Source organism: Peromyscus maniculatus, chromosome 5 (genome assembly GCF_049852395.1).
Source record: "Peromyscus maniculatus bairdii isolate BWxNUB_F1_BW_parent chromosome 5, HU_Pman_BW_mat_3.1, whole genome shotgun sequence".
Taxonomy (NCBI): Eukaryota; Metazoa; Chordata; class Mammalia; order Rodentia; family Cricetidae; genus Peromyscus; species Peromyscus maniculatus.
In genome coordinates, this window is record NC_134856.1 from 135,385,584 (window position 1) to 135,412,054 (window position 26,471).

Genomic DNA, 26,471 nt, shown 5'->3' on the forward strand with positions numbered 1-26,471 from the left:
TGTGTGATTTTCATTAGACTTATTTAAATTTTGAAAATAGCCGAGCAGTGGTGGTGCACACTTTTAGTCCCAGTGCTCGGGAGGCAGAGCAGGAAGATCTCTGTGAGTTAGAGGTCAGCCTGGTCTACAGAGAGAGTTTCAGGCTACACAGAGAAACCCTGTCTCAAAAAACCAAAAATTAAAAAAAAAAAAACAAAAAAAAAAACACACCTGAAGGTCCTTGGCTGCCTTTGGAGGGACCTCCTGGTCTGGGAGTCCAGTGTAAGATGCAGGTCTGAACACTATAGGTGCAAGAGCAGTGCAAACCTTTTCTTTCTCGCCTCTTCTGTGTTCCAGAGATGTTATCAAGTGGCTGGTCAAAGCAGTGACTGAAAATGAATTAACACAGCCCCCAGATGGGACTCAGACCTCTTCAGGAGCAGGAGTCTTGAAAGCTAGCAGTGACCACTTGTCTCCCCAGCCTAACCTGACCAGGAACACCAATCAGCTGTAAGGAGCAAACAAGGAGCTGTCTTCCAGGGCTGCGAAGAGTTGGTATTTAAAGAGTAGGACCAGTCCCAAAGAGCAGCTTGCCCCAGATTACCAACCTCTGTAACACAGGCTGATTCTCACTAAGGACTTAGTCTGGACTAGGAGTGTAATGATGATAGGATCCTTGTGTGGCGTGCTTTAGGACCTGGATTTCACCAGCAGAAAGGGAGGGAGGGCTGCTGCTTACAGGTCCTCACTGCTAAGCCTCCATGCCTGCACCTTCCAGTTCTCATTCAGTGTCACTTCCCCCTTTCCAGCTCCCTTTTGTGGACACTAACCAAAGTCCTGAGCCTGCTTTGCCCGACACCGGGCACCTGCTCCCTTTGGGGACACCCCCTTCCTGCTCCTTGACTTCTAGTCTGATCCATCTCCTACCTCCCAGCTGCTCAAGACTTCTAGCTTGCCTGTCCTGTTGTTTTCTCTCAAACTCTAATAAAACTGTCCTCATGTTTAAAAAAAACAAACGTGATTAGACTTGGACAGAGACAACATAGTAACTTATAAACCTCTCATTGTAGGCCAGAATCTGTCCATTATTTGCCACTGTCTGCCGTTTCCTCTGAAAAAAATGCCCTTCCATCAAATACCTATTTAAATGACTAGTAAGCCAGACTCACCCTTCTGAAGTGTTGCCCTAGCTTCCCAGCCACGTCTCTGCCTCTCTCCCATATTTGTGTCTGAAGGGAGAGAAGGTGAAAGTCCAATGGTGGACATTCTGAAAGTAGTCTTGGTAAGAACTACTGTGTCATAAAGAAACCAGGAATAGGAAAATTACCTGGTAGGGCTAGAGAGATGGCTCAGCAGTCAAGAGCACTGGCTGCTCTTCCAGAGTACCCACCCAGTTCAATTCCCAGCACCCACATGGTGGCTTACAACCACTTGTAACTCCAGTTGCAGGGGATTTAGAGCCCTCTTGACCTGTAAGGATACCAGGCAGTATGTGGCATGTAGACATACTTGCCTGAAAAATATTCATACATAAAAGTAATTAATTTAAAATTTTTGAAAATTTAATGGCAGATGCTTGTCTTCTCCCATAACAAAGAAATTAAAATAAAGTTAGTCACTTTGGACCTGTTTCTTCATTTACAAAGTAGGGACATTACAGTGTCTTAAGTTCTCTAGACCCTTAAGATTGTGTGCTTCTGCTTATGTAGTTCACCCTCAAATTATGACAGGTTCACATATGATCTGGCAAAGGGATTCAGATGGATGAATTCTCAGTGAGCTAATAACTTGATTACTCTCCTTGCCTGGCCTGTTGTGTGTTTGCTGACCCTCTAATAGTCTCTGTCCTTGTGTTGTTGCTGTTTGCTTGTTGGTTTTGTTTTGTTTTGTTTTGTTTGTGAGAGAGTCTAACCATGTAACCCTGGTTGGCCTGAAATTCACTGTGTAGACCAGGCTGGCTTTGAACTTAGAGGTTTTCTGAGTGCTGGAATTAAAGGCATGCACCTGCACACCCAGCAGTCTGTTCTTGGGATACACTGGTGGGGACCCCCAGCTTCAGGAAGCCTCTTACCAAGTCTTCCCACTCACTTGTATCCTGTGCTCTGGATCCAGAGTTGTGTGTCAGCTTCAGAGGATGTTGTCCATTGCTGTGGAGGTGGACAGGACTCCTACCTGCAGCTCCAATAAAATAGCTGAGATGATGTTTGGGTTTGTGCTGGACATCCCTGAGAGAAGTCAGAGGTAAGTTTAGTGGGATTGGTTTGTTTTAGTTTGGGTTGATTTCTCCATTAAAAGGAGAACTAAAAAGCTATTTTTTTTAAATTAACTTTTTTTTTGAAATCTCTGCCTGCCAGAAACAGAATTTTAAGAAAAAAAAAAAAAAAAAAAACACAAACTAATTGAAAAAGGATAAAAGGGGTAGGAGAACTACTTATGTCTTTGAGATGAAAGGAGGAGGTTCCCAAATAATCGATGTGCAGTCAAGGCATAATTCCTTGGGAAGAAGCAGGACACTGTCAAGGCATCCTGAATCTCCCATAGCAATTTGATTAACAAGTCATCCTTCAAGCTTAGACTTGGAATAAACAAAAATAAATAAAAGCTAACACTAAGTTTTTCTCAGAAGGGGTAAATTGGCCACCCACCCAAATTATACTACAAGATACATGAAGTACCGTTTACTTTGATTCATTATTAATTCAGGTATAATTTGCAGTTATCTTTTTTTTAACTGTTAAACTCCACAGGTTTACACAGGTAGTACTCATGAGTCCTGACAAATGCTGACCTGTCATTTCCCAGTGGCTTGCTGGTAGTATGAGATCCTGCAGCCTTGGGGGGATGGCTCAGTAGGTAAAGAAAGGTACCTGCTGCCAAGCCTGCCAGTGTGAGTTCAATTACTGGGGCCCGCACAGAGGAAGGAAAGAACTGAGTCCCAACACGATGTCCTATGACTTCCACCCACATGCCATGGCATGAAGACAGACACAGACAAAATTAATAAGAAATGTAAAAAAAAAATTAAGATGGAAGATGGTTTCCTTAATGTTTAAAAAAGAAAATCTTGCAAACTTGACAAGTTCACCTATTCAATAGGACTTTTTGTCTCTTTGCGATTTTCTTAGTCCTCTCTCCATACACTCACGTCAGCAGACGGAGGTTGACATCCTCCCTTCCAGTCTGTAGGACTTTGCCTGTTTCTCTTGCCTTACTCCACCAAGACTTCCAAGTAGAGTGTTAGAGAGATGGTGAGAGCAGACATCCTTGCCTCATTCCTCATCTCAGGGAACCATTTAGTCTTGAGCATTCCATGTAAGTTAGAGATGTCTGTAGGCATCTGTTGTCAGACTGAGAAGTTCTGTTTCTACTTGACTAGTACTTTTCTAAAGAATAAATATGGAGGATTTCAGCATTTATTAAAGATAATCATAATTTTTCCTCTTCTCTTCATGTGGGGAATTATACTAATTAATTTCTTAAAGTCTAATTAGGGGCTGGCTGGAGGGATAGCTCAGAGGTTAAGAGCACTGACTGCTCTTCCAGAGGTCCTGAGTTCAATTCCCAGCACCCACATGTGTAGATGTAACCAACAGTCTTATTAAATAAGAAACACAGAACCAATGCAAAGAAGAAAGCCAAGAGGTCAGAGCTAAGAGCTAAAACCTTACCCTTCCTCCTGCGGTGGTCCTAACTCTCCAAACCAAAGCTACTTCCTGTGTTAAAGTCTTTATATAGACTTTCTGTTCTGCCTTCTCATTGGTTGTAAACCCAACCACATGACTGCCTCGTCACGGCCTGTCTGTACAGACCTCCAGTTTTTCTCAGGTTGGTATTGAGATTAAAGGCATGTGTATCCAATACTGGCTGTATCCCTGAACACACAAAGACTTACCTAGCTCTGCCTACCAAGTGCTGGGATTACAAGCGTACGCCACCACTGCCCTGCTTTCCTATGGCTTGCTAATAGCTCTGACCCCTGGGCAACTTTATTTATTAACATACAAATAACATTTTAATACAAATAAAATATCACCATACACATGATGGCTCACAATCATCTCTAATGAGATCTGGTACCCTCTTCTGTATACATAATAAATAAATAAATCTTTAAAAAAAATAAATAAATAAAAATAAAGTTTAATTAGCTTTACATGCCAGGAATCAAAACCCTACTTGGTTGCATGCTGTCATTTCTTTCGGTTGGTTGGTTGGGTTTTTTTGGTTTGGTTTGGTTTGGTTTGGGTTTTGTTTTTTGTTTTTTGTTTTTTGTTTTTGTTTTTTTTTGTTTTTTTTTTTTTGAGGTGGGGTGGTTAGATAGGATTTCTCTGTATAGCCCTGGCTGTCTTAGAACTAGCACTGTAGACTAGGTGGGCCTCAAACTCAAAGGAATTTGTCTGCCTCTGCCTCCCAAGTGCTGGAATTAAAAGTGTGCACCACAACCCAGTGCATGCTATCCTTTTAATATGTTGATACTGATGAATTCATGTTGCTAATATTTAAGGTTTTTACATCTATGTTTATAAAGGATAATAATCTGTAATTTTATTCTCCTTTGATGTTCAATTTCATATTTTTAAAAAGTAAAAACTACACCAAGATGCCATTTCTTACCTACCCACACAGTAAAAAACTTAAAGACCAATAATATTCTCTATTAAGGAGGTTATGAGAAAACAGGTGTTTGTTCATTGCTTATGAGGATACAAATGATGTGAGCCTTAGAGAGAAATGTAGGCATATTTGGCAGTGTCTGACAGAACTACATGTGCATTCTAGAGTTTACCTTTTTTTGTTGGTTTGTTTTTCGAGACAGGGTTTCTCTGTGTATCCCTAGAGACCAGCCTGGCCTTGAACTCAGAGATCTGCTGGCCTCTGCCTCCTGAGTGCTGGGATAAATAATGAAACATGTGCATGAGGATATTTACTACAGTGATATTTACAATTGCAAAATATTGGGAACAACCAATGCCCATACACAGGCTAGGATAAATACCTATTATATGAAGGAACATTATGTAGCTATGTAAATAAGGAAATTTCTATTAACTGATTTCCAGGATATATTGTGAAATAAAAAACAAATGAGAGCTGGGCCTGGTGTTTGAAGCCAGTGATCTCAACTCTCAAGCCTGAGGCAAGAGAAGCAACCTAGCTACACTGTTGTTGTTTGGAGTGGGGTGAAACGGGGTTTCTGTGCATAACCGCTCTGACTGTCCTGGAACTAGATTTGTAGACCAGGCTGGCCTTAAACTCACAGAGCTCCTCCTGCCTCTGACTCGAGTGCTAGGATTAAAGGTGTACGCCACCATGCCTGGCTTGCTATATTGTTTTATTTATCTTGATTTTGTTTTTATTTCACTATTTTTGCTGAATACAGTTCCTAATTTGCTAAGTACTTTATGTATTTTAAAGATGTTCTGCTTACCTCGAGTATATCATCTCTGATGAAAAGCCTTAGGAACTTTAGGTCAAAGGGTCCATCTCAGTGGTAGACAACATACTGAAGCACAGGCCCTGAGTTCAGTCCATGACTGGCCGGCCTCTAGCTCCTCCCTTGCCTCCCTCCCTGGGTGTACACCAGGATACCTTTTATTTTTCAAATGTCAGACTGTCCCCTCATCCTGTAAGTTACTACTTCATGAACAAATGCATTTCTGTCTACAGCATGTGGTTTTGTAGACCTCCATTGTTGTATTTTAAAAAGGGTAGGAAGGAGTCATACCATACAACAGGGCCCGTGTAGGAGGTTTATTGAGGGGAAGGGGAAAGAGAAGGGCAGAGAAGGGGGCAGGGACAAGGACAGACGCACGCTCGCGCGCGCACACGCACACACACACACACACACACACACACACACACACACACACACACACACACGAGGTGTACAAGGCCCACCTTTTATGAGGAAACATAGCAAGGTTATATTCTGTTAGGACCCACAGGGCAGGCCAGTGCAGATGCCTGAATGCTAGCATCCATTATGTCAGAACACTCAGGGCACACCGTGCCATGTGCTTTTTGAATGGACTTCTGTCTAACTCCCTCCTCTCCACACAGGGAGATGTTCTTTACTACTATGGAAAGCCATCTTCTGCGCTGCAAAGTGTTAGAGATCATATTCCTCCACAGTTGTGAGACACCTACCCGGCTTCCCTTGTCTCTGGCCCAGGCCCTCTACTTTCTGAACAACTCCACATCACTGCTCAAGTGTCAGGTACTTTCCTTTCTGCTTCAGTTCCTCGCCCAGAGCACTTTCCCTAATCCTGCTGTTTGGGCATCATGGAAGAGCTTTGGAAACTGTGCTGTAACTGGGACCTTTAACTGGGCAAGCATTCATTACCTGCTGCTTTTACTATCTCTGCAGTCAGATAAAGCCCAGTGGCAGACATGGGATGAGCTGGTTGAGCATCTGCAGTTCCTGCTGTCCAGTTATCAGCATGTGCTGAGAGGTAAGGGGCACTTGCTCACAAGAGGAGGTCCTGTGAGAAGTCTCACAGTGACGTTACATAAAGGACAGTTTCCCAGATCATTCTCACTTGTTGGTGACACTGGTGTAATCCCAGCACCCAGGAAAATGAGGCAGAAGGATGAAGAGTTGAAGGCTACATAGTAATAGTGTGTCTCAAAAAAAGTAATAAGCCATCTTTCCAGCTGATATTATTTTTTTTCCAGCTGATATTATTAACGATTAAGAGCACTTGCTGTTCCTATAGAGGACCCAGGTTCGATTCCTAGCTCCCACGTGGTAACTAACAACTGTAACTCCAATTCCAGGACACCCAGTGCCCTCTTCTGTCTTCTATAGGCATAGCAATATGTGCTAATAGAGATGCAAGCAAAACATCAATGCATAAAATAAAAATAAGTAAATTTAACTTTTAAAAATAGAAACGAGCTGAGCGGTGGTGGTGCACGCCTTTAACACCAGCACTCGGGAGGCAGAGCCAGGCGGATCTCTGTGAGTTGGAGGCCATCCTGAGATACAGAGTGATATCCAGGACAGGCACCAAAACTACACAGAGAAACCCTGCCTCAGGGAGGGGTGGGGAATAGAAACAAGAAGACAGGTGGTATAATCGGACATTCCTTGTCCTGACCTCCTGCTCCCAAATACCCGGCAGCTGCTTCCCAAATTACCACACAGAGGCTTATATTAAATAAATGCTCGGCAGATAGCTCAGGCTTGTTACTAACTAGCTCTTACAACTTAAATTAACCCATTTCTATTAATCTTTGTATTGCCACGTGGCTCATGGCTTTCCTGTCCTCTAGCATGTCTTGCTTCCTGGGCAGCTGGCTGGCATCTTCCCTGACTCTGCCCTCCTTCCCATCCTTCTCAGTTTGGCTTTCCTGCCTAACTTCCTGCCCAGCTACCAGCCTGTCAACTTTTTATTAACCAATGAGAGTAATACATATTCATAGTGTAGAAAGGGTTGTTCCACACCAGGTGGTGCATACCTTTAATCCCACACTCAGGAGGCAGAGGCAGGTGGATCTCTGTGAATTAGAGGCTAGCCTGGTCTACAGAGTATGTTCTAGGACAGTTAGGGCTACACAGTGAAACCCTCTCTCAAAAAAACCAATAATAATAACAAAATCAAAAATTTAAAGCATCATTCCTTGATTACAAGTACAGGGAGCATAGCTAGAATCACTGTGATGAGAAAATGTTCTTATTTTGTTACAGCTGATGGTAATACAGTGGTCCTCCTAGTTATGAGGTTCTGTGGATAAGCAAAAAACATCCTATCATAAGAACCCTGACTTCTCTAGCACCTTTGTTGAGTCAGATGTTCACAGACTAGCAATATTAGAAACAGCTGTCAGTAAAGTACAACTCTAGAGCATATCTGCAGCAAGATGGACATCTTTAAAATGGATAGGATTGTAGCTCAGGGTTAGAGCATTTGCCTTGAATGTGTGAGTCCCTGAGTTCAATCCCCAGTGCTGCGGACAGGGAAACCTTCAAGTCTATGAAATAGTGCTGTTCAGAGTTGCTGGGAGAGTTAGACTGGGTAGCATGCAGGCTGCACATGCTGGCAAAAATCATGGTTGAATAACTTCATCAAGTAAGAATGATTTCACTAGGGATTATTGAGGACCTTGGTAAATCTGAAGAAATGACAAATTAATAAATGATTAGAAAGACTAGGACGATAGCTCAGTTGGCTGAGTACTTTCCAAGCATTCATGAAGCCCTGGATTCAGTCCCAGCACAGCATAAACTAGCATTCAGTTGGAGAATTCTAGGAGAATCAGAAATTCAAGGTCACCTTTGGCTACTTAGCAAGTTAAGGCCAGCCTGCAATACAGACCTTGTCACTAAGGAAGTTTGTAAACACAGTACTAAGTACATTTTTTTTTCTTTTTTGAGATTGGACTTTGTTTTGTATTTCAGGATGGTCTGAGACCTACTATGAATCCCAGGTTCTCCGACCTCAAGCTCCCCGGTTGCTAGGTTTACAGGAGTACACCACCACGACTGACCAAAAATAGTAACATCACGGGGGAAAAACGGGGCATTTCCCCTGGACATGTTGGATGGAGAACACAGCCTCAAATGCTGTTGTTTCCATAGCTTGGCTGTCCTAGTCAGGGTTTCTGTTGCTGGGATAGGATAGAACTCCATGACCAATAGCAGCTTGGGGAGGAAAGGGCTGATTTCACTTATGCCTCCTATCACAGTCCATCATCCAGGGGAACTGGGAAACAGGAACTGAAGCAGAGGCCATGGAGGAGTGCTGCTGCTGCCGCCGCCGACATGCTTCCCCTACCTTACTCAGCCTCCCCCAACCACCAGAGTTTCTCTGTGTAACAGCCCTGGCTGTCCTGGAACTCTGCTTTGTAGACTGGACTGGACTCTAATTTAGAGATCCACCTGCAAGGGCTGGGATTAGAGGTGTGTGACACCATGCCTGGCTTCACCCTGTGTCCTCACAACACCCAGGAGCCTGCCCATACCGTCCAATCTTACAGAGGCATTTTCTCAATTCAGAGTTCCTCCTCCCAAATCAAGTTGATTTTAAACTTGCTGGGACAGAAACCATTTATAAATGAATGGTCTGTCCCTTTCTTTCAAAAGTACTGTTCTCAACTAAAGAGCAGCTAAAGCATGTAAGTGCTAAATATAACGTGTGATCCTAGACAGGATTCTAAATTAGAAAAAAAGGTGGCATTGGAGGGCTGAGGATCAGCAATAAAGCGCTGGCCTAGCACATGCAAGGCCACGTGTTTAGTCCCAGGACTACAAAAATGAAAGGCACAGCTGGGAATCTGAAGTGTGATACATTGTGTTGATATTGTTCTCATTAATTACACCAGGTTACAATAGTAAATGTCCTTGATCTTGGGAAATACATGCTGCGTTATTGATCATGGTATCTGTAGATTATCCTCACATAGTAATGAGGAAATTTTACTTGCCCATGCTTATGTTGAGAGTGACTTTAACTCAGTGATGTCACATAGAAAGTAAAGAGACCTCATGACCTGCTCAGCCCTGGAAACAAGAATGTTGTGCAGGACATTCTTTAAATACTAGCACTAACTTAGTCTGTCTCTAGCCTAAGCTGGCCCTGAACTCATGGCCATCCTCCTGCCTTGGCCTCCTAAATCCTGGACTATAGGGTGAGCTACACATAGGCTTCTAGGTTCACTTCTTCACTACAATGCTGGTGATCTGTAACTTAGAATTGATTATTCTTGTATGAGAAAAAGTAGTAAATTTTCTCACCAGTATCTAAATTTCAGCCTGCCTGTCTGGGGGCAGACAAGTCTTTTCTGTTTCATACTCTTACATCTAAAACTTCAGGGGTCTGGGGTTGTAGTGCTAGAGAGTGAACCCAAGCCTCCTGCATGCTAGACATGCACCTTCCACTTAACTGTACCCCAGTCCTTATAACTAGATGTCAAAGGGTGCAGTTTCAGGCCATAAGTACACAGCTGCATAGAGTGTGCATTTTTTAGCACCCTCAATGAAAAGGACACCCAAACACACACACTAAGTAGTTTTTTAAAAAATAAAAAAATCACATGAATTTTTCCCTAAGTGGTTTTTTGTTTTTTTTCCTTTTCAGAGCTGAGGACTGAACCCAGGGCCTTGTGATTGCTAGGCAAGCGCTCTGCCACTGAGCTAAATTCCCCACCCCCCTAAGTGGTTATTATAGTTTTATTTAGTACAGTTATTACTGTTTAAGTCAAATGAAAGAAACTAGAATGTTTTTAATATGTAAAGTTTCTTGGAGAGGTTGCTCAGTAGGTCATTTACTGCTCTTCCAGAACCACAGGTTCAGTTCACAGCACCTCCATCAGGCAGCTCAAAACTGTCTGTAACTCCACTTGAATCTGATGTCCTTCTGGCCTCTGGGCACCTGCACACACATGGCACACATACAATAAATATCTTTTAGGGTTTGGGTTTTGTTTTTTTGGAGACAGGGTCTATTTAGTCATGACTGCTTTACCCAGCAACATTTTTCTTGACAGTGTTGAGACAAGAACACAAATCTTCAGGAAATGGAGTTCCCATAGTAACTCACGACCTTTTGACTTGTCTCCTAGTAGCCAGGAGCCAGGCCTTGCTTATAAAATTGGACTTTAACTTTTAAATCCCCAGGAACAAAGGCACTTGTTTGACCCCTTCCCTCTTGCAGAGCACCTACGGAGTTCAGTGATTGATCGGAAAGATCTGATCATCAAAAGAATCAAGCCCAAGCCCCAGCAAGGAGATGACATCACAGTGGTGGACGTGGAAAAGCAGATTGAGGCCTTCCGCAGTCGCCTGGTCCACATACTGGGAGAACCTCTAGTCCCCCAGCTCCAAGACAAAGTGCATTTGTTGAAGCTGCTGCTCTTCTATGCTGCCGACTTGAACCCCGACACAGAGCCTGCACCACAGCCTGCCCCACAGCCTGCCCCACAGCACTGAGGCAGCCAGACTTCTAAGCATTGAGTACCAAGAATACCTCCTGACTGTCGCCAGCTACTTAGAAGCTCTGAAGTACAAACAGTAGTTAAGAATATCATAGGACCAAACCTATCTTATTTATCTGTAGGCTGTAATCACTTTGAAACTCTTCAGTATATCTTTTTTTATAATCCTTATCCTAGCCTATTCAAATGTGGCTTAAATATACAGTGTGTGTATATATTTTTTATTAAATTATTTATCTATGCTTTGGAAACAGGCAATACGATATGCACTATATGTCCAACATTTCCATTCAAGATGTGAAAGACCCCCTTCTGCTGAACAATCTCCATCAGTGTTACATCAGTCAAGGTACTGATCGCCTGTTTCTGGAAAGACAGTTTTTCCTGAATAGAGCATATTCTATATTAGACTTTTCATATTGCCTATGAATATGACTGTGGCCAGTTATTTAAAGATAAGATAAAGCAGGCAAAGAAAGAAAGGATAGAGCCTGTTAATGAAATGCATGATGTCAGAAAGATACAACAAAAGGCACTAAGTTTACAATGCTCTGGCTCTACTACAGGGCAGGCAGAATGGACAAGAGACCCGGGTTTGAGAAAGTAGTAAAGATTTTTATTGTCAATACAAGATAACACAAATAAATTAATTTTTACAACAATCTTAGACTCCAGAGCTTCTCTGTGAGGTTAGCTCATTATGTAAACAGACTAATTTCTAAAATGATCTAGCAAGCGAATGTGACAGTGTGCAAGACCAACAGACCTGTGAACAATGAGAATCCTTTCCTCAGTAAGATGTGTTACTGAACATATGAGGCTAACTTGGTGGAAAATGCTGTCAAGGTTATCACAATAAGGTGAAACCAAGTTCAGATGAACCTGAAGACTATAATCCAATTGTACCTATCTTTAACAAAAGCTTGAGCTGGGAGTGGTGGTATAGGCCTTTAATCTCAGCACTGGAAGGCAGGGGCAGGTAGATCTTCTCTTTGAGTCTACTGAGTGAATTCCAGCCTAGCCAAGGCTGCATAGTAAGACCCTATCTCAAAAAACAAAACACACACAACTAAAAAAAACTTAGGATTTAGGAACTAGGGGTGAAAATCAGTGGTAGAGCACTTGCCTAGCATGAGCAAGACCCAGTAAGGGAAGGGGGAAAAGGAGTTATTTATCATCATGAAACCAGTAGACTCAATTAGGAGCTCAATTAATTTCATGTTAAAGTGCAAAAGAGGCCATGCGAGACTAGTGTTTGTTCTGTGACACAGCAGATAGACAGCCCTCCAACTGCAGGGTCAGGACAAAGTGTACACTGGACTAATCAGGAAAAAGAACCCGTGATTCAACTTAAGAGAGCCAGGTTCCTGCCAAGTGTGGTCATGAGCTGTACCCAGCTCTCAGACAAGTCCAGGCCCATTCACAAGGCATGTCAAGAAGCCATGGCTGTCCAAATGAGTTGGTGGGCACCTCTATCATGATTTGTAACTGCTCATGTTGATAGTTTTGGAAGCACAACAGCACTATTTACCTAAGAAAGCAAAGGTCAAATCCTCCTCTGGGATAAATGATTTTAAAAAAAAAAGTTGAGGTCCCCACTCAGCACCACTGACATTTTCCACCAACCTGAAAGCAGTGCAAAATGGTTTCTCTCACACAAGGACAATCTGAACAATGTCACTCCAGCCTCCAGTTAACTACATCACTATGTCAGAGCCCAGGGAAAGTTGCAGACCCTGGACAGAAAGCATTCTAGAAGCCAGTGGGTGTGAGCACATTCAGGTCACGGGGTTTGAGATTATGGGTTCGAGGTGGTGGTTTCTTCACTTCTACCACTGGGATATCCATCTTAGGCGGCTTGAAGGTTGCTGGATCGTCACCTACTCGTGTGGCTTGAGCACGCATTAGCTCCATAGGAGAGGGTTTCGGGGCACCTTTGTAAGCCTGGATGGCAAAACCTGCCAAGGAAAAGCAAATGATTACAGCCCCCAGCCCACATAGCAGCCAGGGCCTCGCTACTCTTTCTGAAGGAGCTGCCTTACCAGAGTCAGACCTCTGCAGGGGCCTGGATCCAAAGAGGCTCCACTTTTCTGCTGAGTTCTTGTCATTCCCACTCCCAGGATCCATGGTGTGAGAATTTGGGCCAGGTAAGGCTGTGGAGGAACCAGAGGGGAACCAGCCTCTGGAACAGAGAAGTAAATAGATATTTCTGAATGGCCTCTTCCTGTGTCACAAGAAGTGTCTTCCACCAAAGCAACAAGAAACCACAGGCTGGAGGCCAGCGCCATCTCAGCACTGGCTTTCCTGAAGGAAGGGCTCACCTGGACTTCTGCTTGGGGGAGGAGTGGGGGGTGCTGCCTGGAGTGGACTGGGCTGATGCAGGATGCTTCTCTTCTTTTGTTGTCTCGCCACTCTGCAGCTTTAGTTTCTGTTCAGATGCAAGAAGCGACTTCAGAGGACAGCAGACACAAAGCAGTGCAGTCGGGGCAGAAGCACTCGGACGCACATCCTAACTTCAGGGATTTTGTTTCTCCTACACTGGATGGACACCACGTTCCTATGGAGCTGTGCTCTAGAGCACCTCACACTCCTGCACTAGAACTTATGTGTCCAAAAAGGCCAAGTCGTTCAGGGGAAGAGGCACCAAGCTGCAAACCTCTTAGATCTGGCCTTCAATTCTGCTCCTGACTTTCAGTACAACACCTGCCCTGCTCAGACTTTCAAATTAAGACTCAGACTTGCTGTCCTCTTTAGCGAAATGTTTCCTCCAAGAAACCTACCTCATTCTCCCTCCTCTCCCATAACCAACCACCTCCACAGCATTGTTAAAATGCTATAGGTCTAAGACTATACTATAGAGCTATAGGTCTAAGCTGAAGCTCCAGAGTAGCAAGCAGGTCTGTTCTCCATGAGGGCTATGCCTCTCTCTGCTGGACCCAAGCTGACTTTCAACACATCAATTTGTGTAAGCTGACAATCTGTTATACGATGAATGGCAAAAACTGAGCACAAGAAGCATCTCTCTTGTCTAAGCTCAAATGGACACCAGTTCAACACTGACTTCTCACAGCAGTGGCTTTTAAACTTAGCCTGCAGATTCTTCTGGAATACTCCTTCCACATGCAGCCCATCCATGGTGTCCTGCATCTTCCCCGCCCCCACATACACACATGTACACCATCTCCTGGTGCTTTTTATGTTCTTCCTATGCCCAAAGGAACTTGCCATGGCTACTTGGATTTTTGTTTGTTCATTTGTTTTTGGTTTTTTTGAGACAGGATTTCTCTGTGTAGCCCTGGCTGTCCTCAAACTCAGAGATCCACCTGCCTCTGCCTCCTGAGTTCTGGGATTAAAGGCATGTGCCACCACTGCCCAGCCTTTTCTTTCTTTAAAAAAAAATAAATAAATGCATGCTAGGCGGTGGTAGCGCACGCCTTTAATCCAAGCGCTCAGGAGGCAGAGCCAGGCGGATCTTTGTAAGTTCCAGGCCAGCCTGGCCTACAGAGCGAGATTCAGGAAAGGCACAAAGCTACACAGAGAAACCCTGTCTCGAAAAACCAAAAAAAAGTGTGTGTGTATATAGGTTGTTTTAGGGTTTCTCTGTGTAACAGCCCAGGTTGTCCTGGAATTCTCTAGACCAGGCTGGCCTCGAACCCACAGAGATCCGCCTGTCTCTGCCTCCTGCGTGCTAGGATTAAAGGCGTGCACCACCACTGCCCTGCTTTATTTTTATTTTTTATGTGCATGAGTGTTTGCCTGCATGTGTGTGTATATATATATATATATATATATATATATATATATATACTGTGGGGGGAGGGTGTGCACACAGGGTAGGAATGCATAAGGAGATCATCTTCCCATCACTAATCAAAAGCCACTCACTGGAGTTGGGGATTTAGCTAAGTGGTAGAGCGCTTGCCTAGGAAGCACAAGGCCCTGGGTTCGGTCCTCAGCTCCAGGAAAAAAAAAAAAAAAAAAAAAAAAAAAAAAAAAAAAAAACAGCCACTCACCTTGTTGGTTTGGGCTTTTTTTTTTTTTTTTTTTTTTTTCTTTTAAAGAAAGGTCTCCCTATATAAGCTCTGGCTGTCCTGGAACTCACTATGTAAATCAGGCTAGCCTTGATCTCACAGAAACCTGCCTGCCTTCCTCTGCCTCTGAGTGCTGGAAGTAAAGGCATGAATCACTATGTCTGTCACCACTTTAGTTTTTTTGTTTGTTTGTTTGTTTGTTTGTTTGTTTGTTGAGATCATATCACTGGAATCTGGAGCTGATTAGATTAGGCTGGCTAGCAGCCAACTCTAGGAATACGCCTATCTTTATTTACCTCCCTAGCACTGAGGCAGCCAGCATGGACCACTATATGTGGCTTTAAACATGGTTTCTAGGGACTGATACTCATGCTTCTGTAACAAGCACCTTACTGACTGATTTATCTCTCCAGTATCTCCTTTATTTACAAAACAGAACATAGTATCTACCACCAAGGATCAATGTTAAGATTATGTGAATTTGTAAGTCACAGAACACCATTCCATATGAAGTGGCCTCTCTAAAAGAACCATGTGAACCACAGTGAGAAGGCTCAGTGTGTAAAGACACTTGCTGCCAGGCTGACAACGATGTCTGATCCCTAGACCTACAGGGTGGAAGGAAAGAATCAACTTCTGCAAGTTTTTTCTGACCTCCACATGTTCCATGGCATGAACTAACCGCACGCACGCACAAAATAAATGAATAAATAAATGTTAAAAAAACATTTTTTAAGAAGTCATTGAAACATTTCAACACAGCCAGGCATAGCGACATACCAGGAATTCCAGCATTTGAGAGGCTGAGACAGGAAAACCATAACTTTGAGGCCCGCCTTAACTACACAGAAAGATGCATCTTAAAAAAGGTAGAGGAAGGTGCTAGAGAAATGGCTCAGCAGTTAAGAGTACTGGCTGCTCTTCCCGAGGATCCAAGTTTGGTTCCCAGCACCCACATGGCAGCTCACAACTGTCTGTAACTCCAGTTCCAGATCTGATGCCCTTTTAGCCTCTGCAGATACCAGATTCAAAAGTGGTACACAGACACACATGTAGACAAGTCACCCATACACAGAAAAATCCATAAAACAAAAAACAAGGGGGTGAGGGGCTGGAAATGTATCTCAGTGGTAGAACACTTCGAAGTGTGCATGAAGCTCTGGGTTCAAGATATGGTAGCACAAAGAAAAAAATTGTTTGTTTGGTTTGGTTTTTGTGACTTTCTGAGACAGGGTTTCAGTTTCTCTGTGTAACAGCCTTGGCTGTCCTGGAACTTGCTTTGTAGACTGTGGGAGCCCACAAAGGTTTTCTAGTGAGATCTGAGCTTGCTTTACACAGCAGGACTATATCAGGGGATGGACTGACCATGTGCATGGTTACCAGGTGTTTGGGATGGTCTGCACTTGGCTGTGCTGAGGGGAGGTCTTTTGCTTCACCCCTTGGCATTCCTTTAAAAGCCCCTTAGTAGAGACCCGTGGGCTTTGACCCAGGCCCTCCTGAGGCTATCTTGTGTTTGTCTGTCTCTCTCCTCTATATTTCTATCTACATCTCTTATCCCTCACTCCTCAAGAGTCCTTGGGATAAATGAATGTGGGAGCTGGCCCCCCACAGTAGACCAGGCTGGCCTCAAACTCAAAGATCCACCTGCCACTACCTCCTGGGTTCTAGGATTAAAGGTGTGCACCACTATGCCTGGCCACAAAGAAAAATTTTAACCATCATTAAATAAACCCTCATCAAAATAATCTCTGCACCCCCCAAGACAGGGTTTTTCAATGTAGTCCTAGCTGGCCTGGAACTCAATATGCAGACCAAGCTGGCCTCAAACCCACAGACTGCCTGCCTCTGTCTCCCAAACCCTGGGATTAAAGATGTGTGCCACTACACCTAGCTCCTGAAATTAATTTTTAAAAAGTTAAGTATAATCTGGGCATGATGGCACATACCTATAACCTCAATACTTGGGAGGCAGAGGCAAGAGGATCACAAGTTCAAGGCTAGTCTGAGTTTTTGAGTTTTTTGTTTGTGTGAAATAGGATCTCACTATGTAGCCCTGGCTAGCCTGGAAAGCCCCACACTCACACATACACTGTGATTAAAAGAATATGCTAATATACTAACCTAGGCTTATATGTAAAGACCCTATCTCTAAGTAAACAGAATGATGTTATCCAGCTGAACTATTAACTCTTGGAACTGGGATTCTCCTCTCACTTGTCATAGCCAACCACTCTGGCATATAAAATAGTCCACAGTTCAGAGTTTTCATACATGTCACATATAAGCAAAACATGCCCTCAATTTACAGACAAGCAAGCAAAATATCTGCAGCTAAGACCTCCGGGCTTTAGGAGGACAGTCCTGATCCCTTTGCCATTATCTTCTTGTCACTTGTCTCAGCTGCCCAATAGCTAGCTAAGCTGTAAACTTCTACACTGTAGCCGTATTTCAAGCCATGAACAGTTGTGGTTACTTACATGGAGTGCTTCTGCCACTCGGAGGTACTTGGTCTCCTCAGTGGTGAGGCCCTTATGAGGTGTGTAGCCAGCATCTCTCAGTCCTGCTTGTTGCTCAAAACGCTGGATGCTCTCCTGAGTCTGTTCTGAAAAGAAAGAACAGTCATGCTCAACTCCTAACCAGTCACAAACCAGCCGGGACAAAGTATCTGCTGTTCTTCCCAGAAGCAAGAGGCCACACTGACTAGTGGAGAATAAGGGTGCCCCAAACAGGCACTGACATGGTAATTCTGATCCTGACAAAAAGGTTCCCTCGGAAGCCAGCCTTCCCTCACAGCACACTAAAAGCAAGTTGCCCTAAAGGGATGCTGGATGCGTTACCTCCCCTCACTTAGACTCCGTAACACCTTCATATTCAGCAACAGCAAGCAGAGGCACCTGGCATCCAGAATTCCCAAATCACTAAGCTCCCTAAGAGACTTACCACTTGCACAGAAGCTTTGCCAAAGGACAGCAGGTCATGCTCCTGCCAGCTGGCACCAAGGTACCAGTCGGATTCATAGCACAACCTGCCTTGAACTAGCCCGGGCCTACAGACGCCATGTTTCTTATGTATGATCTGCCTGTTGCTGTTCCTGGCCTAGCCAACAATATTCTTTCAGCTTGGTTTATTATTTCACAAGTCACTTACTGTGAAATGAACAAGAGATGATCTTTTTTCTTAAGCTACAAACCTTGAACACTACACCTGAGCATGGCAGCTGGTTTAGGATCTAGACATTCCACTCCTTTTTATGTTACAGGTGTGTTGCCTGCCTGTATATCTGTGTACACCGAGCATGCCTGGTGCCCTCGGAAGCCACAACAGCTATGCTTCCTAATGCCAGAATAGTCAAGCTACAGAATACAACTAGCTGCTACTGCTTCAGACGGTGCAGTCACGGAGAAACAGTGGGTTTGGACTCTGAGGCAACTTTCCAGAAGTGACAAAAACAAACTGATGCCCTCCTGGAGAAGAAAGTAAAGAGCTTTGACATAAAAAAGAGCCAACCAAGGAGAACCTCTGCGCACCTCAGCCCTGGGACAGGTATTATTGCTGACATGCAGAGCCAAGTACTGAATAATTAACTTCCCACAACAACTAGAATGGCCCTTGAGAAGGAAGAAGCTTAGGTAACTTGTGATAGAAGTTTAAAAAGAGGAGCTGGAGAGATGGCTCAGTGATTAAAAGCACTTCCAGAGGACACAAATTCAGATTTCAGCACCCACATTGGATGGCTCACAACTGTCCATAACTCTAGCTCCAGGGGATCTGATACCTTCTGGCCTCCTCACCACCTCCAAACACTCTCAAGCACACATACTATACACATAAATAAAAAAAATTTTAAGAAAAATAAGTTAAAAAAAAAAAAAAAAAAAGCTCTCATCAAGCCTCATTAGGGCTATCAATAACACATTCTAAAAACTAAAGAAACTGAAGCATGAGGCTGGAGAGATGACTCAGAGATTAAGAGAACTGACTGTTCTTCCAGAGGTCCTGAGTTCAATTACCAGCAACCACACGGTGGCTCACAACCATCTGTAATGAGATCTGGTGCCCTCCTCTGGCCTGCAGTAATACATGCTATATATATAATAAATAAACCTTTAAAAAAAAAAAAAAGAAACTGAAGCACCAAACCTGGTCTTCTTCCTGGTGGACCTACATGTACAAGGTCTTGGTCAGCACTATCACAAATTTGTGAAAATATGTATAAATTATTTATAAATGCATATGTAAAATTTTTTAAAGTAGTTGGGTACAGTAGTGCATGACCAAGACCAGCCCTCACAAACACTAAGGCAGGAGGACTGCTTTGAGTTTGAAGCCAATGAGTACATAGTAAGATCCTGTCTCAAAACCAAACAAACATGTGTAGCAGTGCAGAGGGCTGCCCTCCAGTGTGCCACCTTCTCTAGCAACACACCTAGGCCAGGAATAGCAGTGGATCCAAAGCTCCTGCTAATGAACTCTAACCTTAACATCAACCTGCCAGCTAGATCCCCGACTTCAGAAGAAAGTGAGGTGCCCACTGGTCACTACAGGAAAACCAGACTACATCAAGCAACCGCAGGGCTCTATCTAAGGCAATAGGTGCTTAACAGTCAGTACATCTTCCTCCTTGACGAAATTCAGAGCCAGTCGGATGTAGGCCCCATGAAAGCAGGTCTGAGCATCATCTGCAGCTGAGGCTCAAGCTCTCCCTCCCTCAATTTACTCTGCTGAGACTGAAGGGTGGGTGCTTGTAGCAGAATCTTAAAGGTACTTATTAATAAAAATCAAACCTGAGGCCAGTTATTGGGGTAAATGCTGGAAGATCAGAGAAGCAGAACAAGTCACAGCTTTCTCACCTCGCCAATTCCTCAGGTGATCCTGTTTCCTCAGACTGGATGCCTCTCAGCTGAACTGCTGCTCAAAAGCCTGAATGCTTAACCAGCCAAATGCTTCTAGTTTCTGGTCTTCACGCCTTATATATCTTTCTGTTTTTGCCATCACTGCCTGGGATTAAAGGCTCACTTCTTGGGATTAAAGGTGTGAGTCACCATGCCTGGCTGTTTCCAATGTGGCCTTGAACTCACAGAGATCCAGACAGATTTCTGCCTCTGGAGTGCTAGGATTAAAGGCGTGTGCTACCACTGCCTAACCTCTATGTTTAATATTGTGGCTTATTCTTACCCAGATAAGTTTATTAGGGTGCACAATACTGGGGAACACAATACCACCACAGGCGCTTACTTGTGATCAGGGAATTCATGATGACATGGGTAGCTTTAGCCTTCACCACAGGAGCCTTCTCTGAATTGTCAGTGGCTGTTGATGGAATCACAGCAAGGGAAGAGACACTGGCCACTCCTTCCTCTGTCTGTTCAAGAGAGGCAAGGAAGTAGGTGAGGGGGGGCGGGGGAGGGGGGGCCGCCACACACCTACACTTACTTCTTTAGAGAAAGAGTTACAGAATATGTAACCTCTAAGGGAAGACACAGTTGAAAGGGACAGTGGCAACCTCCACTGGCCACAGTGTCAACAGGAAAGGACCCTATGAGAAGAGCCTGGAATCACACAAGGAAAGGCCGAACTTTCTAGTCTGTCTGCCCCTAAGACTGCAGATGCAGACTGGGCTTGATGGCACACACATGGAATCCCAGTGCTGGAGGCTGAAGCAGGATTGGTGTGGGTTCAAGTCTAGTCTGGGCTACACAGTGAGTTCAAGGCAAGGATGGAATATCTATCACAACCCTCCAAAAACCCTCAAGTTTCCTCCAAAACTGAGGAAAAATTAATGAGGGGTAGAGGAAAGAAAGGACACACAAGGGAACATAAACAAAATGGAGACACCTCTTACAAAGCACTAACCATATGCCAAGTACTGAGCCTTAGTCAGCCTGAACAGATCACTCCCTCAGGCTTGGCCACTTATCAGTGACCTGAGTACTGACCAAATACATTTCAGGCTGCTTGGCTGTCAGAGGTGAGACACAAGGACGCCATCTCCAGGACCAAAGAAACAGCACGGTGACGCCCATCTGTAGCCCCAGCACGGAGGTTAAAGACTGCCGTGAGGTCAAGACCAACCTGGACTACATAATGAGATCCGATGTCAAAAGAAAAAAGAATTTGTTTCTAGCCCAGCATGTGTGAAACCCTGGGCTCTATCCCCAGCACCACAGAAAATAATAATAATAATAATAATTTTAAATAAAACTTGTGTTTCTAACTTGTGTGCCATACCGCCTGGCTTCCCAGTCTTTAGAACACTTTCTCTTCAACAGCTACCTGATTCAGACTACAGCTGACACCTGACTAAGGAGCTCTCCAGAGCAGTAGGGGATGGGTCTTGGAAAGAAGTCCCCTGTTCTGCAAGAATAACAAGGTAGCACTCATCAGAAAGGAGAGCACAGACAGCCCTTGGCTCAGCTCAGCCACACACCGACCAAGTCTTTAAGACTATTACTCCCTCACCACCTCTAAGACAAAGAATTCCCTGCTCTCAGACAGAGGCACTGCACTTGGGGGTTAAACAGTCCAAGTGAAGCCACTTGGGATCCATTCCAGGTCTGCTTTGAGCAGATCCTCACTGCATGCTTCCTCTGAGGCCTCCAGCTGAAGCTGCAGGTAAAATGGCTTTCTCTGAGCTTCTAGGAGGCCTGGTTCACTCAGGCAGTAGGATGATCTCTCTTGTAGTCCGGGGATGGAATCAGAGGTGAGAGGCACAGGCTTCAGCAGCACAGTGCACACAGTGGCCTGGGGCCGACCTGCCCTGAGTGCAGATGGAGCTGTGTAGGAAGGAGCTTGAGGAGAGGTGCTGTGCTCCCTGCCAGCAAGGGAAAGGCACACAAGCACAAGCAAGAACACAGCAGCTGTTCAAGAGACCTGTGCTATGCCAATCACAAAACCAACCTGTTAAGGCTTTTTTGGACTCTATGACAAACCTTGGACTGCAACAGATTACAGGCTGAGCATCACTATTCAAAAACTAAACTCTCAAAGTGACCAAAAATCTGAGGCCGTTTGCACACTGCCATGACACCACAAGAGGAAGTAAAACATCCCACAAACTTCATTTTGTACATAAAAAAATGACTATATAAGCGTAATCAGGCTATGAGTAGGAGGTATACATACAACATAAATTAATTTCATATTTAGACTTGGGTCCTATTCCCTCAACTAGCTCATTATGTCTATGCAAATAGCCTAATAATTCTATGGCTAGATAATAGACGGTACAAAGAGGAAAGCAGGATTCATCAGAATTCAGGCATTGAGAGGTTCTGGAGTTTGGCTTTTTAGTTGGGGAAGTAGAGTCCAGAAGACTCTCAAGCAAGTGACACTACTGTTCAAGTTTTGAATTTTTTAAAAACCACAAAAAATATACAAAGAGAACAATTGCTGCCCAATTTTGTAGGAACAGAGAATCACTGAAGGCTTCTGAAACAGGAGGAGAACAAAGGGGGTAAGTTTGCCAGAAGCCGTCAGCAGGGTAAGATACCTTGTCAAGATGCTGATACTTGCGCTCTGGAATCACTGGCTTCCAGGGGATGCTGCCCATGTCCGATGGAGGAGGAGTCATGGGCGCAGGGTCCTCTAGGGCATCATCATAGCTGAATGCCCGGCGGCACATCCCGATGGGCAGGGACATCTTGCCTAGAGGCCCACTGGGCGCAAGAGCTAAGAACAGAGACACCTGTCAATATGGGATACCAACTGCACATACTAGTGGCTTTAAGTTAATCTGTGGACAAGAAAGTTGTGAAACTTCAGGACAGTTTGTCTGCAACAACTAATCCATTGCAAGGAGGGGATGCAGGCAGGCGGACTGCCTTCCTCCTCACTCCACCCAGCAGCGCTCGTCTCCCCTCCTTTCTCGGGCAGGGCCTTGCCATGGAGTCCTGACTGGCTGGGACTCGCTGTGTAGTTTGCACAGCTGGCCTCAAATTCTGTCAGTCCTCCTACCTCAGCTCTTTCCAAGTGCGGGACACAGGCACACACCACCACCCCAGGCCCTGCTCCACTTTTATAGACTGAAGAACCTTAGGCTCAACTTCAATTGACCGGTGCGAAGTCTCAACTTCAAAGCACAATTTCCAGTCAAAATGCAAACCTGTCTCATTTCAAAACCTGGATTCTAAACTCTCAGTCACACAGGACTAAGGAGACTATAAAGAGACTAAAGGTATCTTCTCTCATTTTTCCTCACTCCACAGCCTGTCACTGTCTCATCTGATGAGGCAACTAAACCATAGTGGTGAACGGATTTGCCTCAGTTCATAGAGAAAACGGCTAGCTGAGGTCTGACCACACCTATGACAAGCCCTACTCCGGCCTTTCGTGTCTCCTTCACAAAGAGAACTACAAGCTTCAGTGCTCTGTGGTCTGGCACCACCTCTAGTCTCTAGTGTTCTGATGACTTAAACATTTCCATCAAAGACAATACGGACAGGCACTCTCTTTAACACTACCAGCTTGATCCTGCCATTCCTGTCCCCAGGACTGACTGCCAGAATGTCCAGCTGTGACGCAGACATCATGCTTCAAGGGCACTCTCAGCTGTGCCAAAGCAGAGAGCAAGGTTCATTTTGTTTGGTTTACTGATCCAGAACCTTACTCAAAGTGAGTTTCCTGTTATATCATCATATCCTTCAAGATACCAACCTGCCTGGCAGCCACTTAAACAGCAAAGGGACCCAGAGCTACCGTGTGACTATTACTAATATTAAGAACTACTAACAAACCCAAGAGGTTACTGGTTGCCAAAGGCCAGGAAGAGAGGGCAATGAGGTATAACTCTTAATGGGAACAAAGTCTTTCTGAGAGAATGAAAATGCTCTGTAAGTAGATTAATCTGATGGATGCACAAACCTTAAGAACACACCAACCATTAAATTACCTACTTTAGGTGGGTGAATTTACAGTATATGCATTGTATCTCAACTAAAACAGACACACAAATAAAATTACCAGGCACTAACAGCAGCCCTCCTTGTAGCTTAATCCTCAGCAAACACGTTTTCTCCCTATTCCCAGACTGGGAAACTGGTACAGGACATAAGCAGTATCATACAGGCGGCGAGTGTGCAGGGGACACCGGAGCCAGGGCCCCCAGGCTCGCATGCTCAGAAGCACTGGCCTAAGAGTGCACCGCCACAGCTCCGCATGGTTGCAGCGAGTGCACAGCAATGTGGTATGAATGGAAGACACGCGTAATGGGAGAGACAAAGATGTTAGGACACACAGAGGGGGGAGCTTCCATTAACCCACCTAACTGGGGAGCAATTTCAAAACCATGTTTAAGACTTCTCCCAATGGCTTCATAAAAACAAAGACATAAAGCCAGCTAACCTCTACTAGGAAAAATGTTCCTACAAAGAGATCAAAAACTTTTTGAGCCAGAAGTGGTGCACATGCATTTAATCCCAGCACTCAAAAGGCAGAGGCAGTAGCATCTCTGTGAGTTCCAGGACAGCCAGGCCTAAATAGAGAGTTCCAAAACAGCAAGAACTACAAACTACACAGAGAAAAAAACAAAAACAAAAAAAAAAAATTGTTTAATCTTCACAGTAGATGGGCAGGCAAGACCATCTACACTCCTGAGAATCAGGGACTTGGCGATTCAGATTGATTTAAAAATCACCTTCCTTTCTGGTAACAGTCCAAGGAGAAATCAATGACGTCAGCAACCCAGACAGCACTGTGCAACACAAACCAAGTACATACTAAATGTTGATGCAAACATTTTTACAACTATGGTAGATGTAACAAGTGATAGTACCTTTTGCCCAGCCCTCCATCCTAGGGTAATTTAATCATGCTGATATACCCTACAAACACACTGTTAATTCTTCTCCTTTGGCATAAATAATGTATCTGTCATACACTTAAGGGCAGTGGCTCTAAGTCTAGATCTGGGCATGGCTGGGAGGGTAATGAGCTAATACTAAAATGGTAACAACCTATTTCCCTAGCCGCAAAAAGGAACCATTAATATGTGATTTGGAGAAAATAAGTTTAGATCAGTAAGTGCGAAACAGATTTAACCAAAAAGAACTAAGTTTACCAGGCACTTCTGGTTGTCTTGAAGCCATTGAAAGACTAGGATCCAGGCGCTTTCTCTATACAGAATTCGGAGCTGAGTCCCTGCCACCTAATAAAAACAACAAAGGGCATTTTCTTATGCTGAACAGCAGAGGATCACTCCAGTGCTGTTCTGTTGACAGACACACAGCGATTTATGGCTTGTTAACAAGGTTGAAACATAGATATACTATAACCAATGTGTGACAAACACACCCCAAAAGGGTAAAGTTCAAGGTTCACCGTATCCATTGGCTCATCTTAACACCTGAGAGGGTAAAGACAAGGCACAGTGAAGACACCTTACCACAGTGAAATGACGCGGGACTATACTGACAGACAGATGGTAATGAGGAGCATTGCCCAGCTGCTGCAAATTAGCAAAGCTTCCGAGGAAGAGTCCATCCAGAGGTTCTAATAACAATAAACAACCGGGGTTGGTACAGCGCTCCCAGGTCCACCAAATGATGCCCTGTACATGCCCAACTATCGGCCTCACAAGCTATGTTAGCATTTCCGCTAGACAGAAATGGGCTATGAAAGAGAGAAGAACAATTCACTATTACTAACGCCGGCTAACAGTAATCGCACCTTACAGAAAACTCGTCTTTAAAAACCCTTGCGACGCACTGCACAGCAGGCATTACTGACCCGAATTTTTGTTCAAGTTCACAGGGGCCACTCACCGCAGCCCAGAGGGCATCCGCAAGACAAACACAAGCTCTTCCCCCTCCCTCAGAGACCCCAAGCCCACGTCTCTCCTTCAGGGGGTACAAAACAAAGCCTCTCGGATGTATACGCCTGGCCAGACCCTTCCACGGTTCCACCCCTCGAGGCCAAGCCCGTGGGAGCGCGGCGCGCGTACACGGAGGCTCCCACCCGGCCGGAGGCCGCGGCGCCCGGAGGCTGACTGTCCCCAGCGGCGCCAGGCCGTGATCTGTCACCTGCTCGCCCGCCGCCTGCGGCCCGAACTCCGGCACTAAAGAGGTTCCGAGGCTCCAGATGGCCCAAGAGGCTGCGGAGCTGAGCAGCGAAGAGCCATCGTGAAAGCTCCCCGACCGAGGACTGCCGGCGGCCGGCAGCCGAACCACTGCCCAGAGCAAGACCGCAGCACGTCACGCGAGACTTGACTCGCAGATTCGCAGGGCATGCCGGAAGTTGTAGTCCACGATCTGGGTTCATCACCACCTTCATCTGCCCCTCTAGATTGGACTCTAAAGGGAAATTCCACGGGGTTCCCGGAGGGAGGGTCACCTGTTACCAGCACTTTCTCTGCTCCTGTAATCCCAGCACTTGGAGGCTGAGACAGAAGCGTGGTGGGAGGTGGGATAAGAGGAGAGGAGGAAAGAATGGAAGATAGATGGAGATGGTTCAGCAGTTAAAGAGTTAAATCCTGCACTTGTGACGGACCTGTGTTCGTTTCTAGCACCCACTTTCGGTATCTCACTACCTCCT

The 26,471-nt window shown here is 44.8% G+C and overlaps 2 protein-coding genes across 10 annotated transcripts in view; one reads left to right on the forward strand and one right to left on the reverse strand.

The window, feature by feature from the left end:
• Positions 1-11,576, forward strand: part of Simc1 (SUMO interacting motifs containing 1) — a 34,980-nt gene extending 23,404 nt beyond the window's left edge. For 4 of the 5 annotated variants that reach the window (XM_076573352.1, XM_076573350.1, XM_076573351.1 and 1 more), the window contains 5 exons: positions 337-489; positions 2,092-2,220; positions 6,040-6,196; positions 6,347-6,431; positions 10,635-11,576. In XM_076573352.1, the coding sequence (XP_076429467.1) occupies positions 337-489; positions 2,092-2,220; positions 6,040-6,196; positions 6,347-6,431; positions 10,635-10,909 (799 nt within the window). In that variant the 3' untranslated portion in view covers positions 10,910-11,576. The remainder of the gene's footprint in view (positions 1-336; positions 490-2,091; positions 2,221-6,039; positions 6,197-6,346; positions 6,432-10,634) is intronic. The other variant, XM_076573353.1, reaches the window with a different exon arrangement.
• Kiaa1191 (KIAA1191 ortholog) lies at positions 11,509-26,159 on the reverse strand. Of its 5 annotated transcripts, none has more exons than XM_006976825.3 (9): positions 25,961-26,159; positions 25,324-25,430; positions 25,000-25,086; positions 22,435-22,613; positions 20,181-20,307; positions 17,423-17,547; positions 13,236-13,342; positions 12,957-13,096; positions 11,509-12,872 (listed from the first exon to the last, which is right to left on the reverse strand). In XM_006976825.3, the coding sequence occupies exons 3-9, from the start codon at positions 25,025-25,027 to the stop codon at positions 12,667-12,669; spliced, it is 912 nt and encodes a 303-aa protein (XP_006976887.1). In that variant the 5' UTR covers positions 25,028-25,086; positions 25,324-25,430; positions 25,961-26,159; the 3' UTR covers positions 11,509-12,666. The 5 variants fall into 5 exon arrangements, with proteins under 5 accessions (XP_006976887.1, XP_042134431.1, XP_006976889.1 ...); XM_042278497.2 differs by having other exon boundaries at positions 25,324-25,550; positions 25,961-26,123; XM_006976827.4 differs by lacking the exons at positions 25,000-25,086; positions 25,324-25,430 and having other exon boundaries at positions 25,961-26,144.
• Between the last annotated feature and the right edge of the window lie 312 nt (positions 26,160-26,471).

Bases quoted from the DNA above. Each gene is read 5' to 3' on its own strand.
- Kiaa1191 (XM_006976825.3), bottom strand. From the start codon at position 25,027: ATGGCTTCAAGACAACCAGAAGTGCCTG. The intron at 22,614-24,999 runs GTAAACTTAGTT...CTCTGTTCTTAG, and splicing joins AAGACAACCAGAAGTGCCTG to CTCTTGCGCCCAGTGGGCCT. The intron at 13,097-13,235 runs GTGAGCCCTTCC...TCTCTGTTCCAG, and splicing joins TCCCCCAAGCAGAAGTCCAG to AGGCTGGTTCCCCTCTGGTT.